The sequence below is a fragment of the Asterias rubens genome, chromosome 7 (assembly GCF_902459465.1).
Source record: "Asterias rubens chromosome 7, eAstRub1.3, whole genome shotgun sequence".
NCBI lineage: Eukaryota > Metazoa > Echinodermata > Asteroidea > Forcipulatida > Asteriidae > Asterias > Asterias rubens.
The window spans coordinates 6501-24838 of NC_047068.1; the positions used below are offsets into that span (position 1 = coordinate 6501).

Here is an 18338-nt window from a genome sequence, read left to right on the forward strand (position 1 = left end):
CATGGACACTATTAGTAATTGTCAAAAACCTATCTTCTCATTTGGTGTATCTCAACATTATGTTTGAAATAAAAAAAACCTGTGAAAGTTTGAGCTCAATTGGTTGTCGAAGTTGCGAGATAATAATGAAAGAACAAAAACACCCTTGTCACACGTATAGTTGCGTGCTTTCAGATGAGGTTTCGAAATCAAATTCGTGGAAAATTACTTCTTTCTCGAAAACTACGTCACCTCAGAGGGAGCCGTTTTTCACAATGTTTTACACTTTCAACAGCTCTCCGTCACACGTTACCAAGTAAGGTTTTATGCAAATAATTATTTTGAGTAATTACCAAAAGTGTCCACCATCTTTAAAGGCACTGGACACTATTGGTAACTACTCAAAATATATATCAGTACAAAAGCTTGCTTCGCTTTTAAACGAGCCATGGAGAGCTGTTGATATTGTTACATTGTGAGAAACGCCTCCCTCTGAAGTAACGTAGTTTTCAAGAAAGAGGTAATTTCTCACTCGAATATTAAAAAACTTTCGGCCTGAAATCTTTTTTTGTTATCTGCGCACACTAATTTGTGCAACAAGGGTGGTTTTTCTTTCACTATTTTCTTGCAACCTCGATGACCAATTGAGTCAAAAACAAGTCTGTGAAATGTTAACAGACTTGTTATAAAGTGCATGATATATTGGAATACACCTAGTGCAAATACTGGTCTTTGACAAACACCGAAGGTGGTCAGTGCATTTTAAGGTTGGAAAAAACCTGGTAACTTAATGGAAACAATGACGAAACAAAAGAATCAAATTATAAAAAAAATTGTTGCCATTTCACAAAAACTTACAATAAAATGAGCTGATGTTGTCTTTACTTTATAGGTATTTTGCGTCGATGAAACAGAGAATGAATGTACTTTTGCTGAAGACTTGCTCCTTTAAGATGGAAACACGTCCTCAAGACACGTGAGATGATAACAAAGTCTCTCGAGACCAGCTACCATCCCCAGTGAGTTGCATCCAGCGTGGCGTTGCATTATGGACGCTCTTATAGTTTATGTCACGTTGACTAGACTTTCACCAGTCTTTCAAGAGCTCACCTGTTCGAAGGATGAATGATCAGTGTATGTTTCCTTCCTCTGTGATCAATGCAACAGTCCCACTGGATTTAGAACAACCAGTTGTTGTTTCACCATTCTTAACATCAATTATCGCATAGGACACTGCTAACTCATCAAATATTCCCTGATTGTGTGGCGCCTGAAGTTTCTCTTCAGAGAGTTTGTAAATATGGCTCCTAGTAATCTCGCGGGAGTCTTTGCATGTCTGCTCCTCCTATTAAAAACAACGCTCTGGAACAGGAAGAGCGTAACTGGATCGTTCTGGCGTCTCAAGTTCATCACACCTTCATTCTGACATTCATGGGTTGATTCCTAGTTGTCACACAGTATCTCCGCATACTTGATCGTCCTTGCATGGGACTATATTATGCTGCACGCCTCACGTGTTGTGCAAGTAAAATTATTTCAAACTTCTAACTGATCACTGGGACAGCACAATCTTCAGGACACCTTCCATGCTAGCCCTAGCGGCCTTACACTTTCGTATAATACTACAGTGTATACAGCACAGAGGTAGTGTCCTATACAGAGCTAACCAACCAGCTAACTTTGTCAGGCATCTTCAGGGCCCAAAACTATATCAACAGAGATGCAAAACACCAGTCTATTACTCCTGACTATCTGGTCCGTGTTCGGAGCCTATCTCGGATTGCTATTGACGAGTGTCGGGACGTTCACAAATCAGTGGGTGTTCACGTCCGAGGAGCGACATCTGGATTTCCACAACGGAACTCTCCGAATTACCATGAATATGTACTCCGGGCTGTTGGAATCCTGCCGGATACGAGGTAAGTTCCTGCGGATTTTGTTGGTACCGATGTACGTAGGGCAGTTTTTATCAAGATAGAATTAAAGGCAGTGGACACTATTGATAATTACTCAAAAGAGTTATTAGCATAATACCTTAATGGAGAGCTGTTGATAGTATAAAACATTGTGAGAAACGGCTCCCTCTGAAGTAACGTAGTTTTTGAGAACGACGTAATATTCCAAGACTTGATTTCGAGACTTCAGATTTAGAATTTGAGGTCTCGAAATCAAGGGTGTTTTTTCTTTGATTATTATCTCGCAACTTCGACGACCAACTGAGCTCAAATTTTCACAGGTTTGTTATTTCATGCAGAGATACACCAAGTGAGAACACTGGTCTTCGACAATTATCAATAGTGTCCAGTGACTTTAAGAAAATTTGACCTAATTTATAAGTGGCCCCATTATATACAAATAAGTCTGCTTCATGCTGTTGAAGTCCAGGGTTAAAATCCCAACCAGTAATTTGTTTTTCCTGCAGGGCCATGAAAGAATTGATTACAGACCCTGCAAAACAATTTTTAATAAATATATAGAATTATGCAGATTTTGCTATTTGAGCTAAATTTAAGTTGGCCGTAATCTAAATACAAATCAGTCTGCTTTATGCTGCGGATAGAAGTTCGTGGTTCGAATCCCACACTGTGGACTGTATCCCCTCGAGATCAGGAATTCACCGACCATACACCACTTTTTGTAATTTTGCGTGTTTCTATGAAATAATAGTTCAGTTCAATCATTCTGTATTAAGAAACCAATCCACGACTTCAGGTTAAAAGTCTGAATGCGCTAGCAAAAATTATGGATTTAGGAGTTTGTATTCCATAACATTTTAAAAATTAATGCCCCGAATCTATTTGCATTCAGGTCAGAATTTACATTACATCTTTACAAAAGAGCCACCGAGCCTGGACTTCCTGCAGGCACGATTTGTACACAGCCTAAAGGAAGAAAACTGTCCGTTTTGCACTGTCCAATTTGTATCAACTTTTGATAGTATGATGCAAAGGGGCACATCTCAAAAGTTGTCAAGCTTTTACTTCATAACTCTTGGAATTTTTGTTGAAATTGTGACACAAAATGTCAACTTCCCCATTAAATCAGTGCAGTATCTTGCCTGCCAGACTAGCCAGCGAATGTACAAGGTCACACTTATTGTTAAAGGCAGTGGACACTATTGGTAATTGTCAAAAACTAGTCTTCACAGTTGGTGTATCTCCACATATGCATAAAATAACAAACCTGTGGAAATTTGAGCTCAATCGGTCGTCGAATTTGCGAGATAATATTGAAAGAAAAAACACCCTTGTCACACGAAGTTGTGTGCTTTCTGATGCTAAACTTGAGGTCTCGAAATCAAATTCGTGGAAAATTACTTCTTTCTCGAAAACTACGTCATTTCAGAGGGAGCTGTTTCTCACAATGTTTTATACCATCAACTTCTCCCCATTACTTGTCATCAAGAAAGGTTTTATGATGATAATTATTTTGAGTAACTACCAATAGTGTCCACTGCCTTTAACACATTAATACACGAGCTATAGTACCCACGGTTCTCCAGGAAGCCCATCCCCAACCCCGAGTCTGCCTGATTCGAAGCACCACTGGTTCCAAGCCTCTTCACCATTAAACTTTTAACAACTATATACAGCCTTGTTGAATCAATACTTGAACATATTTATTTATTTTGAAATTGCAATGGTTAACCACAATTTATCTGGTGTCGTTTTAAATTCTACATTGGTATCTGACTAGTTTATTTCAAACCCATAGAGCCTCTTGTTATTTAAATCCTTTTCTGTATATGCAAAAAAACAATGTTTAAAGGCAGTGGACACTATTGGTAATTGTCAAAGACTAGCCTTCACAGTTGGCGTATCTCAACATATGCATAAAATAACAAACGTGTTAAAATTTGAGCTCAATCGGTCATCGAACTTGCGAGATAACAATGAAAGAAAAAAAAAAACCTTGTCACACGAAGATGTGTGCGTTTAGATAGTTGATTTCGAGACCTCAAATTCTAAACTTGAGGTCTCGAAATCAAATTTGTGGAAAATTACCTCTTTCTTGAAAACTACGTCACTTCAGAGGGAGCTGTTTCTCACAATGTTTTATACCATCCATCTCTCCCCATTACTCGTAATCAAGAAAGGTTTTATGATAATAAATATTTTGAGTAATTACCGAAAGTGTCCACTGCCTTTAATGAAAGAAGGCATCAAATGCGAGTCATCTTGTGTTTGATATTCAACACACGGTGTCTGGTTGACATCAGGGGAAATCTCATCAATCGCTCACCGTGGAGCCACATTTATTATTTATGACGGACTTCGCGCTCCATACATTATGAGGGGTAAAATTTGAATAATTATTGGCCAGTTAGGATCGGCTGAAAGACTCAAAACCGCCGGCAGAGTGTGAGATATGAATGTGTTTTATTTCAATGGCTTTGCTATGCTATATTTATTATTATTAAAAAAAAATGTATATGAACTGTTTAGTTTCCTGCAAGAACATTATACTTTCAAGACAATAAAAACGGAGGAGTGAAACTTAGTTAAAATGAGCGCTAAACTTTTCAAGAAAACATAATGAGGCTTTATGTCATCAACAACTGCCTTGCAAGAAATGACTTGTAATTTTGTTTTATATGAAACAGATTGTAATTTGTTGTTGTGGTGTTGTTCCTTGATTGAGATTGTGTACTATTATATAATCACTGCATTCGTTTTAAAATTATGGAAAACAACTTACAAATGATAATTGTATTGTATTGTATTGTATTGTATTGTATTGTATTGTATTGTATTGTATTGTATTGTATTGTATTGTATTGTATTGTATTGTATTGTATTGTATTGTATTGTATTGTATTGTATTGTATTGTATTGTATTATGTTTTATTCCAAACTGGAACACACCCAATAACCCTGGGGAGGGTAACAATATAATAAAAACAAAATATATTGAATGAATAAGTCACACGGAAATGAATTTAACTTTAGAACAAAAACAATTAATCACACAGTTTGAGTCAAATGGATGACAAATCTTTGGTTCATTAAAGGCAGTGGACACTATTGGTAATTACTACTGAGTAGAAAGATGTTGTAAAAGTAGAATACAATGATCCACACAAACATGCCTCGAAATTGCACGGTTTTCCTTTTACATCGTCGACTAACACAATCGGCCGTTTATGGCCGACCATGTTAGTTCGCAAAGTAAAAGGAAAACCACGCAATTTCGAGGCACGTTTGTGTGGATCATTGTATTCTTATATAGGATTTGAGGCAGTCTCCTGACGATGACTAGAGCAAGCTAGTCGAAACGTTGAGACCAATTTCAGAACTGACTCCGCGGCAGTACAGTTAACTACGATCCTATAAGCTTAAGTAGTAGTCCAGTCTAATTTCTATACCATCCGCCCTGGTAATAGTTAAAAAAACAGGACAGTTCTTTTCAGAACTGAGAAGTCTCCCGAACCTCCGATTATCTACTCCACGGCAGTAGAATAAAGCAAGACAGTTCCCTAAGAACAACTCTACCTGGCAAGTAGATACACACATGGTGTTACCGCAAACCAAATATACATTGTATTCTTCTTTTAAAACATCTTCCTAACCGTATGCATTTTATAACAAACGGTTACAAACGCTTTTTATAGACGAACTCGTCTGATCCCATGCAACGTGTTCCTATAATAGTGATTAACACTCTATTATGTACCTGCAATTTCGGCCACAATTTGTTTATACGATGATACGGTAATTATTATGTCCTTCGATAGTAATTATCAACAGGAAAGCAGGAATTTAATATCATGCAAGAGTGATCTACTTTTGCTTACTCAATTAGTTCACGCTAATACGGTTGTCCAGTCCACTACAGCATAATCACTCTTAACTTATTAAAAACAATCTAAAGTGTGGCTTGAATAGTAATAATTGTGTTTCCCCCTGAAGGGGGGAATTTTTATTCGAACTTCTTCAATACAAAACTACACAGACTATTTGTAAAACCAACTACTTTTAGACCTATTTGTAAAGAAAAACATCAAAGAGGAAAACATGAACTTTTATGAATGGCATTAATTTGTTGGTTAGTACATAGCAATAAAAACGGCTACCATCTGATGGTGAATTTGTCTATAATTTTTTTTTTTTTTTTTTTTACAAAGGATTATTTTTCCCATTAAAAAAATATTATTATTTCAGTACTTACTTACAAGCATCTTTGTTGATTTAGTTTTCAGTGATTGTGTCGTGTGTCATTTTGAAGCCACCCCTTTTGTGATTTTGTAGCAGATTGCATAAACTAATTACAACCCTTTGCATTATTAATTGGAGACGCGCGTGATTGCACACACCACCGACAAGACTAGCAGGGCGGATCCGTAGACTAGCCTCTAGTCGGTTTAACATACTATTTAAAAAATAAACATGACAGCATCTATGTATTTTTCTTCGGGAACTCTCTACCACTTAAAGACACTGGACACTAGTTGGTAATTGTCAAAGACCGGTCTTCTCACTTGGTGTATCTCAACACATGCATGAAATAACAAACCTGTGAAAACTCAAACTCAATTGATCGTCGAAGTTGCGAGATAATAATAAAAGAAAAGAAGTTGGGTGATTGCAGATGCTTGATTTCGAGACCTCAAGTTCTAAATCTGAGGTCTCGAAATCAAATTCGTGGAAAATTACTTCCTTCTCGAAAATTATTTAACTTCAAAGGGAGCCGTTTCTCACAATGTTTTATATTATCAACCTCTCCCCATTACTCGTTACCAAGTAAGGGTTTAATGCTAATCATTATTTTGAGTAGTTACCAATAGTGTCCACTGCCTGTATAATTTTAAAGTAAATATGACAGCATCTATGTGTTTTTCTCCAGGAACTCTCTACCACTTAATGTTAGATCTTGTCTCTGCACCACAAATCTCAAATGACATCTCAAAACTTATCTTATGTCACAGGTTTTCAAGGACTAACTTTGTTCTGTCTGTTTTGTTATGTTTCTCTTTTGGGTTTTGTCACTGCGCCTTGAACACCCAGCAGGGTGGATATGTGCGCGTTACAAGTCTTATTATTATTATTATAAGCTCTAGGTGATTGACATGCATATCTTGAGTAAGATCAAGTAAGCTGCTTTGATATCAACGCCTCCATTTGGTATCTGTAGTAATTACTTGTGTACATCTACGTTGTATCAAATTCCAAACGATGTACTATGTACTATTGTGCCTATATAATAATTATAGCCTCAATTTGATTTGTCATAATTTATTAATGCTGAGTCAGTAAGAGTTTGAAAACAAACAATGTTGCGACAATTGTATGGTTGAAATGAACCGAGTAGTTTTGGCGAGTATCCGTTGACTTGCTGGTCGGCTATTTAAGTATTGACTGTAAAACATTACATGGTGCTATCAGAATTAGGTCGCATAACTCAAACAGCAATAAAGCAATTTAAACAGCAAAAAAACAAACTTAATCCAAAATTAATCTAATATCATCTATAGAATTGTTGTCTGTTGATGGATCCATCGATATGGAGAATGGTTTTAAAACAAATTGGATTAATTAGTTTGATAATATGAAAAGATGAATTATGATAGTCGATGTGTTGACTTTTAGGCCGGCCTGCTACTACAGGTTGACTGATTTGCGGATCGATGTTTTTTATTTTATTTTATTTATTTTATTTTATTTTATTTTATGTATATTGGTTGCGTGCTCGATTTTTTTTTTTTTTTTTTTTGTTTACAGTCACTTATATTTGGGACTCCAAGGATGCGTGGAAACAAATGGAAAATAACGCCACTCAAGAAGTCACACCAAGACCTGGTAGGCTGAACTAAACCAACTTCATTACAATTTTTAAAATACTTGTAAAAATGGAATTTTAACAAAATTAGCCCAGCATCTGAAATGGGACGTATACCTTTATTTTATTTTATTCTTTTACAGATATAGATATATATAAATCATAAAACTGACCTGTGAACAATGTTTTTGAGATTATACCTTCGGAAATTTAGAGTGGTTTTGGTCCAATAATTTGTATTTGGAAAATACAGAATCTGAATTATGTTTCTGACATTACATTACTTCAAAGTGAAATATTTCTCAAAATATGTCATTTTCTTTGAATTACAGTTTATCCTTCAATGAAGGTTGTAATAGCTCTTTTAAAAAGACTTCCTCACTAATTACGAGAACTGAATAAGCTTTTAGCAACAACTAGGCCTACTTCATCCGATGCAAGCAGTAGTTGCTACGAAAGCTTATGTAGTGTTTTATATCGTTAGTTAGTCTGTAAGAGCTGGCACTCCTTGTTTTATCACGGTTTTATGTAATTCGAATTCTCCTCCAGGCAGTCCAACCTGTGTGAAAATAAGAAATGTCCTTCCTGCACCCGGCTCGCCACCTAAGGACATTACGTCAGCGGCACTCTGTGAGTAAATGTGTACATATTAGTTTTGTTTTTTCATTTTATTTTTGTTATATATATTTTTTCGACAGAAGGTATTCTTCTACATTGTATTGTTTTGAAAATTGACTTGTTTCAGAGTATCTAGAAATCCTCTGACAGTTTCGTCTTCTCACATAAACTTTCAAAAAAGCTTTCAAGTTATAGAACAGTAATTTGAGAATGTGCTCGAATTGGAAGTGATGTTATTTTTTGCTTTTATCAATTTTACATTCTTTTGTTGCAGCGGCAGTCAGCATGGCGGGCTGATTTTGAAGTAATACATAACACAACTATAACATGGCACAGTTACATGTTCAGTTACATGTTTTGGTGTCTATTTTCTCAACTTGATATTAACTGTATATTTCCCAAACTGCATTGAGGTATATATTTAAGACGGTGCCTGGGCATGGTCTATTTGGTAATTCTTAATGAGCTAATTCTTTTCTTTTATTCTACTTCATGCAGCTAAGATTAACTCCGTTTGGCCATTCCCTGTCATCAGTTTCCTGCTACTCATCGTGTCTTCTGTACTCAGCACGCTAGGATTATGCATTCCAACCAAGAGGGCGTTTATGTTCTTCGCTGGTGTCGTGAGCATCATTGCAGGTGAGTGCACACAGTGTGACGAAGTTCGCACTTTGAAACGGTGGTGATTAACCTTGTGACTGATTATATTAGGCAGCGTCCATATTGTAGACTTGGTTCCAAGTCTTTCATGGTGGCTTTTAGTCGTCCTGATAGTCGCTAAAAATAGACGCAGTATAGCTAATAATGTGGGGGCGTATTTCGCCAGTGGCTGAGATGCAGAAGAATAACCGCGATCTTCGACTTGAAATCAAGTCTACGTCCATTGCGGCTTCGACTGTGGATATGTACCTAGAACAATGTAGAATTGTACATGGTTTTCACCAACATTGATGATGCAGTCAACAGCCACATCCAAGTCCCTGAATTAGGACGCAGCGTTTTGGAGAGCATTGGTGACAGTACAATAATGCTGGCCCCCGAGCCATTGACTGCCTGAATACAACGCAGAAGTGGCGCATGTTTCAAGCATAAATCCCTTTCATTTTAACTACTTGTTTTCTTTTTAACAACCTGCCTTGCCCACCATGCCTATGCAGTGTAAATTGTCAGTTAGTAACCATTACTTCTAATCGGGTAGTGGCAGAATACCTCGGGACCTTTTTTTGTCAAACCCTGTCGTAGGCACCGAGTCCTACCCGGGCAGTTTTTCCAATATTCAGAGCCAGGAGCCAGATACTATAAGCTGAGGTTTGGAAACTGAACTTTCTCAGTCAGGGTGGTGTGATGACTATGAAGTCAATGATTGATTCTTCACCAAGGGTTTGATGTTGATTGTCAATTGACTCTTTTTTTTGCTCAGGTTTATTTGGTTTAACTGGTATCGTATGCTACATCATCGCTGTTGGAGACGCAGTCATTGAGAAGCATCCTATTCTACCTGACAAGGTGTGTTTGTTTGTTTGTTTGTTTAGATGATCTTCCCATTAGGGGGAACTCGGCAAACTCCCAAAAGGGGATATAAACACCAAGCTGGCAACAGCCAGTCTCTCTCGACAATATTTATTCTAGTCATTGTGAAATCAGCGGTTAGCTGAGGGATTCGAACCCACAAACTTGTTATTGCAAGTTCTGCAGTCCAACCACTTGACCACCGTGACTGTGAATGTACGCCCCCCCCCAAAAAAAAAAGCACTGCCGCTCCATCCCCTCCAGCCCAGTCTCCAGCCCAGTCTCCACCCCATACTCTTCACCTTACTCTTCACCTTCTAAAATTCGTCAACCCCCACTGCAACACAGACTCTCCACCCGCATTATCCAGCCGCCATCCCCACACTCTCTATTCCTTGCACACACTCCCCCCTCCCAATCCAACCCCTCCAACTTGCACTCTCCATCCCCTCCCCCTCCCTACCCCAACGCTCTCCAATCCCTCCACTCTTCTCTATCCACCCAACACTCTTCCCATCACCCCACACTCTTCCCTCCCCACACTATCAATCTCCCCACACTATCAAGTTAACACACACTCTCTCACCCATGGTCTCTACCCCCTCCACCCCACACTCTCCACATACCCTCCACCCCACACTATTCACCCTGCAACCCAACACACTTCATGCCCAGCACCCCACACTATCCCTCTCAACACTATCAATCTCCAATCCAAGATAACACACACCCTCATCCCCTCAACCCAACACTCTCCAACCCCTCCACTTCAGATCCAGCCCATGGTCTCTACCACCTACACCCCACTCCCCAGACTAACAATCCAGACACTTCACACCTCTCACTTTTCCATCCCCTCAATCCCACACGCTTATAACCCCTTCACCCTTGCACTATCCTTGATAACAGCATAAACGAAAATCTTAAGTCGTTGAAATGCACGAGGAATAAGCATCTGTGTAGGCCTAAAATTGACTGTGCGAAGTTATCCCTCAAACGAATTTATGTATGGTCACAGCTTAAGTTCAGTCCATTACTTTTTCCATGAAATTTTCGAGGAAACTAAACTCATATTATTGTTAATAATAATTCATTCTCATTTCAGATATTCCAACATACTTACGGCTACTCGTTCTGTTTCTGCGCTCTGTCCTTCGTCATATCGGAGACAACGGGTGTTGCCAGCCTCTACCTTTTCATCAAACAGGAGACGTACGCCTTACGGAGCGAGAAGGAGCGATTACGGCACCGTCTAATGGTCTCTGGTTCCGGTACCTCCGTGGCTACGGGAAGCACCCAGGTTATACCCCTCAAACTGTCTGTCGAGCCCGCTGTTATAGAGCTGTAACCACCACACAATAATCAAATCGTCACGTCAGTCGTGGACAGGTATGGCACAACATGTCAAAGTAAGATTTCATTGTGTGACTTCTCATACCCCCACCCCCTTTGAATAAGTCTGAGCTCGAAAGAGGTACTTCCATTTTATAATGTAAACCATGTTGCGGACATATTGTTTCTCATAGGTTCGTAACTACATGGCCTTTCTGATGCTGTGAGCTGGAAAATCGGCACACCTTAGTCCCACTATCGTCTGCAAGAAAACGGCTCGACGAAATCTTAATAAGTTCTTGAACAGATTTTTTTGTTAGGCTGCAATATAATTATTAATACATAAACAAATCGAAACGGATTTACTGAAAAAAAAAAAAATTCTTCAAGATATTGAACTATTTGAATAACTAAGGGAATCAATGTGTGGTGAAGAGGTTTTCAACTAGTGGTTTAATCCCAACGATGCCTGGTTCTTGGATCATTTTACCGAGACGAAGTTTAGGTAAATTATAAAATGGTTAGGCCCTCGGCCCGATCGGGTAAACAACTCCTTATGGGGAATGCTGTGCGTATCGCGTGATGTGGCACATCTGTTGCTCTCGACCAATAGGAATGAAGAAGCTGTCTTATAAGCACTGGTGCAAGCTCGTGTGTCACGCCCATGATTTTAACACTTTTTACTGGTCATAAACAAAGGTTTATACACACCCACGTGACGCGTTCTCCACCAATAGGAATAGCGAAACTGTCTGGGGTATTATTTTATGAATGTGAGTTAAAATGTGAATGGCAATAATTGTCCAACGTGTGTGGTAAATAAACATATGGCAACATTTGTATAGCGTGTTCATATCGATGTGGTAGTATAGGGTTTTCGGTAAATCCGAAAAATTTGAAAATGCATTCGTCCAATAAAAAATGTTTTATAGTCGGAACACTTTTTCACAATTTTATCAAACGTGTTGTCCGTGGCCTTTAGGGTGTTGTCATAGTTGTTTGCAGAGTAGCAGGAAAAATAATCGATTGAGCATTATATACAGTAGGATTTAAAACCTGGCGTTGTGTATGGAAAACAAGTGTTTCAAAAAATAAATAAAAAGAGTGTCAAAGTATCTGGAATTTGTTTGATCTTTAAATGAGTGTTAACAAGACGCGCAGATCCGGACAATTTTCTTGTCGACGTTTCGATAAATATACCGCGTAAAATTACTGATCTTCATGGCCTGTGTCATCCAAAACACCACAAGTCAATAGCTCCCAGGTCAAAATGAGGAAATAGTTTATACTAGAGAACCGTTGTTTTGTCGAAGTCGTTGTCATTGGTCGTCGAAGTTGCGAGATAAAAATGAAACAAAAAAGACCCTTGTCAAACGAAATTGTGTGCTTTCAGACGTGTGAGGGCTCGAAATCAATTCAAATATTTTACTGAGAAATGACTTCTTCTCAAAAACTAAGTAACTTCAGAAGGAGCCTTTTCTCACAATCAATAGCTCTCTGTTGCTTGTTACCAAGTAAGTTTTTATGCTAACAATTATTTGAGTAATTACCAGTAGTGTCCAGTACCTTAAGTATTGTTACCTAGTTTGGGTAGATAGATACAGATACTTTAAGGTGAATGGAGCACTGTTTTAGTCCGAGTTGAAGGCCTAGTCTTCAGCTAGTCTTCAGCTAGTCTTTTCCCAAGTAATAAAATAACGTTTAATGTGATTCACTTTACCGCTATGTTTTGACAGTTATACAAAAAATTTAAAAAAAAACCTGCGAGGCACTATCGTTTCCAAATGTACTAAAGGCATATGTTTTTTATTGAGATGGTACCCTAACATATGGAAAGGTTAACGGTAACACCATGTAATGACTATCTCTAAATGAGTCGGGATGGTTGTGAAAAGAACCGTTGGTTTCAACTCGAAGTTTCGATCGGTATGCTCTGAACGTCTTCTGGAGAACGAAACAAGAAGACGATCAGAGCATACTGATCGAAACGTCGAGTTGGAACCAACGGTTCTTTTCAGAACCACCCCAACTCATTTAGAGATTATCATTACACGGTGTTACCGCAAACCTTTCCTTATCGTATCTCCACCGTGCAAAGTTTCAAAACCCGATTTACAACATGCCTTTCATGCTGCCGAAGTATTCCTTTGCATACAGTTGACTCAAAGTTGCCTGAAATAATGTCACCTAACACTTATGATTTATTATCCAGATTTGTTACAGGTAGCCCTCGTAAAAAATATAGATAGTCAACAACAAACATATGTTTTAATCATTCCTTGCACACATGGCGTTGTTTACTGTTGTTCAACTGGATAACGCTTTATGAGTCATAAACCTTTCAATATTAATATTTGATTATCGTAAAATATCGACCTGTACACTCAGCAGTGTTTCTTTTACGGGGAAGATGGGGTGTGGTTTCTACTAATCGCCCTTTAACCCGCCCCCTCCCTTAACCTAACCCACCCAGCCCAACCCATCCTTTATCGTCGGGAACCTGATTGGTTGCCACGCCCATGTGGCTCATTGTCATCACATTTTGCAATATCTAGCTGTGGTATTTATATGTTCAAGTAATTTAAGTTTATTTTTGTTGCTTCAATGCATTGTACCACTTGGTAATTGGCAAGTCTTCTCACGTAGTGTATCTCAACATATTGGCCTACATAAAATAACAAACCTGTACTCAAAATAATTGTTAGCATAAAAACTTTCTTGGTAACGAGCAATGGAGAGCTGTTGATAAAACATTGTGAGATATGGCTCCCTCTAAAGTATCGTAATTTTAGACAAAGAACTGAAGCCTTTTATTGTGCATCTGAAGAAAAAAATTCTTTCATTAATTTTTGGAAACTTCGATGACCAATTAAATTCAAATTTTCGCAGGTTTGTTATTTTATGCATTATGTTAGGATACACCAACTGTGAAGGCTAGTCTTTGGCAATAACCAAAGGCAGTGGACACTATTGGTAATTACTCAAAATAATTATTAGCACAAAACCTTACTTGGTAACGAGTAATGTGGAGAGGTTGATAGTATGAAACAATGTGGGAAACGGCTCCCTCTGAAGTGGAGTAGTTTTCGAGAAAGAAGTAATTTTCCACGAATTTGATTTCGAGACCTCAGATTTAGAACTTGAGGTCTCGAAATCAAGCATCTGAAAGCACACAGCTCTGTTTGACAAGGGTGTTTTTCCTTTCATTATTATCTCGGAACTTCGATGACCAATTTAGCTCAATGTTTCACAGGTTTAATATTGTATGCATATGTTGGTCTACAGCAAGTCATAGACTGGTCGTTGACAATTGCCAAACGTGTCCAATGCCTTCAAACACTTTTTTGCAAATTATGGTAAATAAAAGGTTATAAAATGAGGACTATACGAATGTGGGCATTATAACCTGCCCTTGATTTCTATTCTAAAGTTATATCATGTGTGCATCACCCGAGTCATTTCCAATCACCCTCTAATCAATGTAAACAACTATTAGCATATTGGTTTTAATCTGTCGATAACGGGCAATACAGCGGTCGGTGCATGGCCTCTCTATCGGAACGTTCGATATCAGCCAGGCAAAGGACGACGGACGAGAGGGTTCGCATCTCAATATGGCCAGATTAAAAATATATTGTGGTTTGTGTCGGTCAGTAGTTAGTTTATAGTAATCTGTATTATTCTTTGTATTACTTGTTTTCCACTTGATGTGGGGTTATGCTACTCCGTTTATTCAACAACAATAGCAGCAACAACAAAAACACACTACTCAGAGACTCCAATAAATACTGCTATTACTATTATTATTGGTTTATTAAAAACATTCAAACTTCGCAGCCAAAGGCTGAATTGAGTTTAAAATACAGAGTTTCATAAACAATAGATTGGCTTGTGCCAGTGACTAGAATGTATATAACACGCACAGTGAGTTATACAGGAAGATACAGAAATACACAAAATAATAACAAATATAGACGGTTTTATCGTCTTGTAGAACACCAATATAACGACGTAACTATGTTATTTTATGGCTATGATTTCAAACTAAACATATTATCCCTTTGCATAATTTCTTTTAATAGGATTCACCTTTTTTTTGCAGTCCTGACGAGCTGCATTCTTTGTGAAATATCGCGAACTATTAAACAAAAATATGATTATTATTATTCATCTTAAGTTTCTTGAGAACTAAGGCGGGATATAAATTATTTCACTTTTACCCGAAATAGTATAGTGTCATTAACTTATAAAAAAATACTTGAATCGATGTTATTTTAACTTCATTTTGTTTTATTTCAACTATTTGTTTGAATCATCGGTAACCGATAACAGTTAATTATGATATATAGGAAGTACAAACAATTGATCATTATGTATTAGGCCGATTAATTGTAATAATATCCACATTGTCAAATATGATGCACATTGCCTTGTGGTAGTATTATAACCCCATTCAGCGGGCCCCAATATATACAAAACTACCCCAACTCCTTACTAGGAGAATGTAGCACAGATTGTTTTAAATTTATCCTAATCAGTTTGTTAACTCAAGCACGCAAGTGTTCCGATCGAGATTCGAACCCACACTCCTGGTGACTTAGCCCCAAGATTTAAAAAAAGATCAAATTAATCAACATTTATTTCCATTCAAACACAATATACAAATACAAACAATAGAATTGTACAAGACTGACAACTGTATGGATGCATGGCCCGTTAGAGCAAAAGCTTGGAGGCTGGGACGCCAGATCAAATGACCTGCCGAACCGCTCGGCCACGAAACGCAAATATGAATTTTGAAAGCGTCCTTTTGTCAACAAACTTGACATCATCAGTAAAAGAACAAGTGGTGACAACTGTTTCTCGTAGCAAAGGGTTGAAAAAGCTGGCCCCAAAATCCATTTAAAATAAGCACACGAATGTGCACATAAGCCATGCCAAAGCAATCAGCCACTGGGCATCGTGACCGACGCATGCTTAAAAATCCTTAGGATTGTGCACCATCAGCAGGCAAAGGAGCACACGGTTTCTACTTTTTTGTTAAACAATGACAAAGCGTCACTCGTTTATTTTAGTGTTTTCTCAAGAAAAAAACTCCCACCTTACTATTGTTAATAATCTCCCACGGTGGATTTATAATAAATATTTAAAAAATGAATCTTCCAGAAAAACAGTCCATTATGGTAAATCAATCAACTTGAACAAAAAAAAGGGAAAAAAATGTATGAATTCTCAGAAAAAAATAGCCCCTAACTAATTGATTTTTTTACGGTGGCCTTATTGAAGGTTTAAAGTCCATCTCGGGCCCTGTTTGTGATAAACCCGAGTATCTGTTTTTTAAAGGGCAGATATTATATCGTCATCAGCACCATTATCACTAGCAGGACTTTGCTCTTGCCCTTCGCTAATAGCTTTAGCTCCGTGGTTATAATACACGCTGATATCCTGAAGGCGTTAAGCGTGTTAAATGCACCATTGTTTTTTGGAGAGTCGAGTTGCCGATGTGTGAACACCTAACACTATAACGGATCGTCTTTGCATCAAGTTAATACACACTCGACCTGGCGAATCATCTTGAAATTGTGTGGAACTTGGGTCATTCGAAGCAGGAAGCAGGTAATGATGAGTTTGAGTTCTAATATTCTGTATATGTAACACTATAATCTTGTATCTGGCATTCTACTATGAGCAAAGTGCCCGCAAACGTTATCATTTGAAAGAGTAGCAGAATTTCAGTCTGGTGTAAAGACCACCGTTGATGTTTGAAATGGAGATAGACCTAGATAGTTAAAGGCAGTGGACACTATTGGTAATTACTCAAAATAATTATCAGCATAAAACCCCACTTGGTAACGAGTTATGGGGAGAGGTTGATGGTATAATACAGTGTGAGAAACGGCTCTCTCTGAAGTGACGTAGGTTTGGAGAAAGAAGTAATTTTTTCCACGAATTTGATTTCGAGACCTCAAGTTTTGAGTTTTAGGTGTCCAAATCAAACATCTGAAAGCACACAACTTCGGGTGACAAGGGTGTCTTTTCTTTCATTCATACCTCGCAACTTGGACAAACAATTGAGCTCAAATTTTCACAGAATCGTTATTTTATGCATATGAGAAGACTGGTCTTTGACAATTACCAATTGTGTCCACTATCTTTAAAGATGTCGTTCATTTCTGATGGTTTTCATTGACTAGGTTTGTTGTTTGTTGGTATCTGGTTTTCAGTCCCTACCAAATTTCTCCATTTTCTCCATTTTTTGATTTTTCATTCCCACTAAAAAAGTAACATTTTGTTCGTCGTCGACTAATCCTGTCATCGGTGTTTATTGCGCTTTTGGATGGGTACTGAAAATGCAATAAAGTTGTAGAAGGATACAATATGGACAGGTTTGTCGTAACACCATGTAATGACTATCACTTATTGAGTTGGGATGGCTCTGAAAAGAACCGTTGGTTTCAACTCGACGTTTCGATCAGTATGCTCTGATCGTCTTCTGGAGAAAGCTGATCGAAACGCCAAATGAAACCAACGGTTCTTTTCAGAACCACCCCAACCCATCTAGAAGTAGTGTACTAAGGTGTTACCACAAACCTTTCTATATCGTATCTCCACCATGCACACATACAAACAAACAAAAATAAAGTTTTTGTCATGACTACCATACAATTGAAAACATAAATGTTACATCAAACTAAACACTGTGTATACTTTCATTTACCTCCCTTGTTTTCATTAATAAAAAACAAAGTACGGAACGCCCATAAACCATAATACGGTACGCCCTGATACCGCGCGATTAAGGCAATTTAAGCCTCCACATTATAACAGCACCAGATGATGGAAAAGTACCAGAGAGTAAAACCCTAATATCCTTATCATCAGATTATAAAACGTCGTTGTGAATTTGTTCACATGGTGCGTAGAGAGATACGGTCAGTGGTTATGACACCAAAGTTTGTTTGATATTCGACATCGGACATTTACATAGGTTTGTACAGCCAATGTCTACTTTGCTCATTTCGATATAGGACAGTAAACATTCACATAGTTTTTTTTACAGCCAATGTCTACTTTGCTATTTTGATATTGGACAGTGGACCATCACATAGGTTTGTACACCAATT

General features: G+C 37.9%; 1 protein-coding gene across 2 annotated transcripts; it reads left to right on the forward strand.

The window, feature by feature from the left end:
• Positions 1–1258: 1258 nt before the first annotated feature.
• Positions 1259–11687, forward strand: LOC117292936 (voltage-dependent calcium channel gamma-5 subunit-like). Of its 2 annotated transcripts, none has more exons than XR_004519335.1 (7): positions 1259–1898; positions 7698–7775; positions 8305–8385; positions 8872–9012; positions 9794–9879; positions 10988–11291; positions 11409–11687. XR_004519335.1 is itself a non-coding variant. In XM_033775111.1 (7 exons), exons 1-6 carry the CDS (start codon positions 1700–1702, stop codon positions 11228–11230), a joined length of 828 nt encoding a protein of 275 aa, XP_033631002.1. In that variant the 5' UTR covers positions 1259–1699; the 3' UTR covers positions 11231–11271; positions 11409–11687. The 2 variants fall into 2 exon arrangements, 1 of the variants encoding a protein (XP_033631002.1); XM_033775111.1 differs by having other exon boundaries at positions 10988–11271.
• Positions 11688–18338: the final 6651 nt, after the last annotated feature.

Excerpts from the sequence above, each read along its gene's own strand:
- LOC117292936 (XM_033775111.1), top strand. The coding sequence starts at position 1,700 with ATGCAAAACACCAGTCTATTACTCCTGACTATCTGGTCCGTGTTCGGA. Across the intron at positions 8,386-8,871 it reads CATTACGTCAGCGGCACTCT|CTAAGATTAACTCCGTTTGG; the intron begins GTGAGTAAATGT and ends TACTTCATGCAG. Across the intron at positions 9,880-10,987 it reads ATCCTATTCTACCTGACAAG|ATATTCCAACATACTTACGG; the intron begins GTGTGTTTGTTT and ends TTCTCATTTCAG.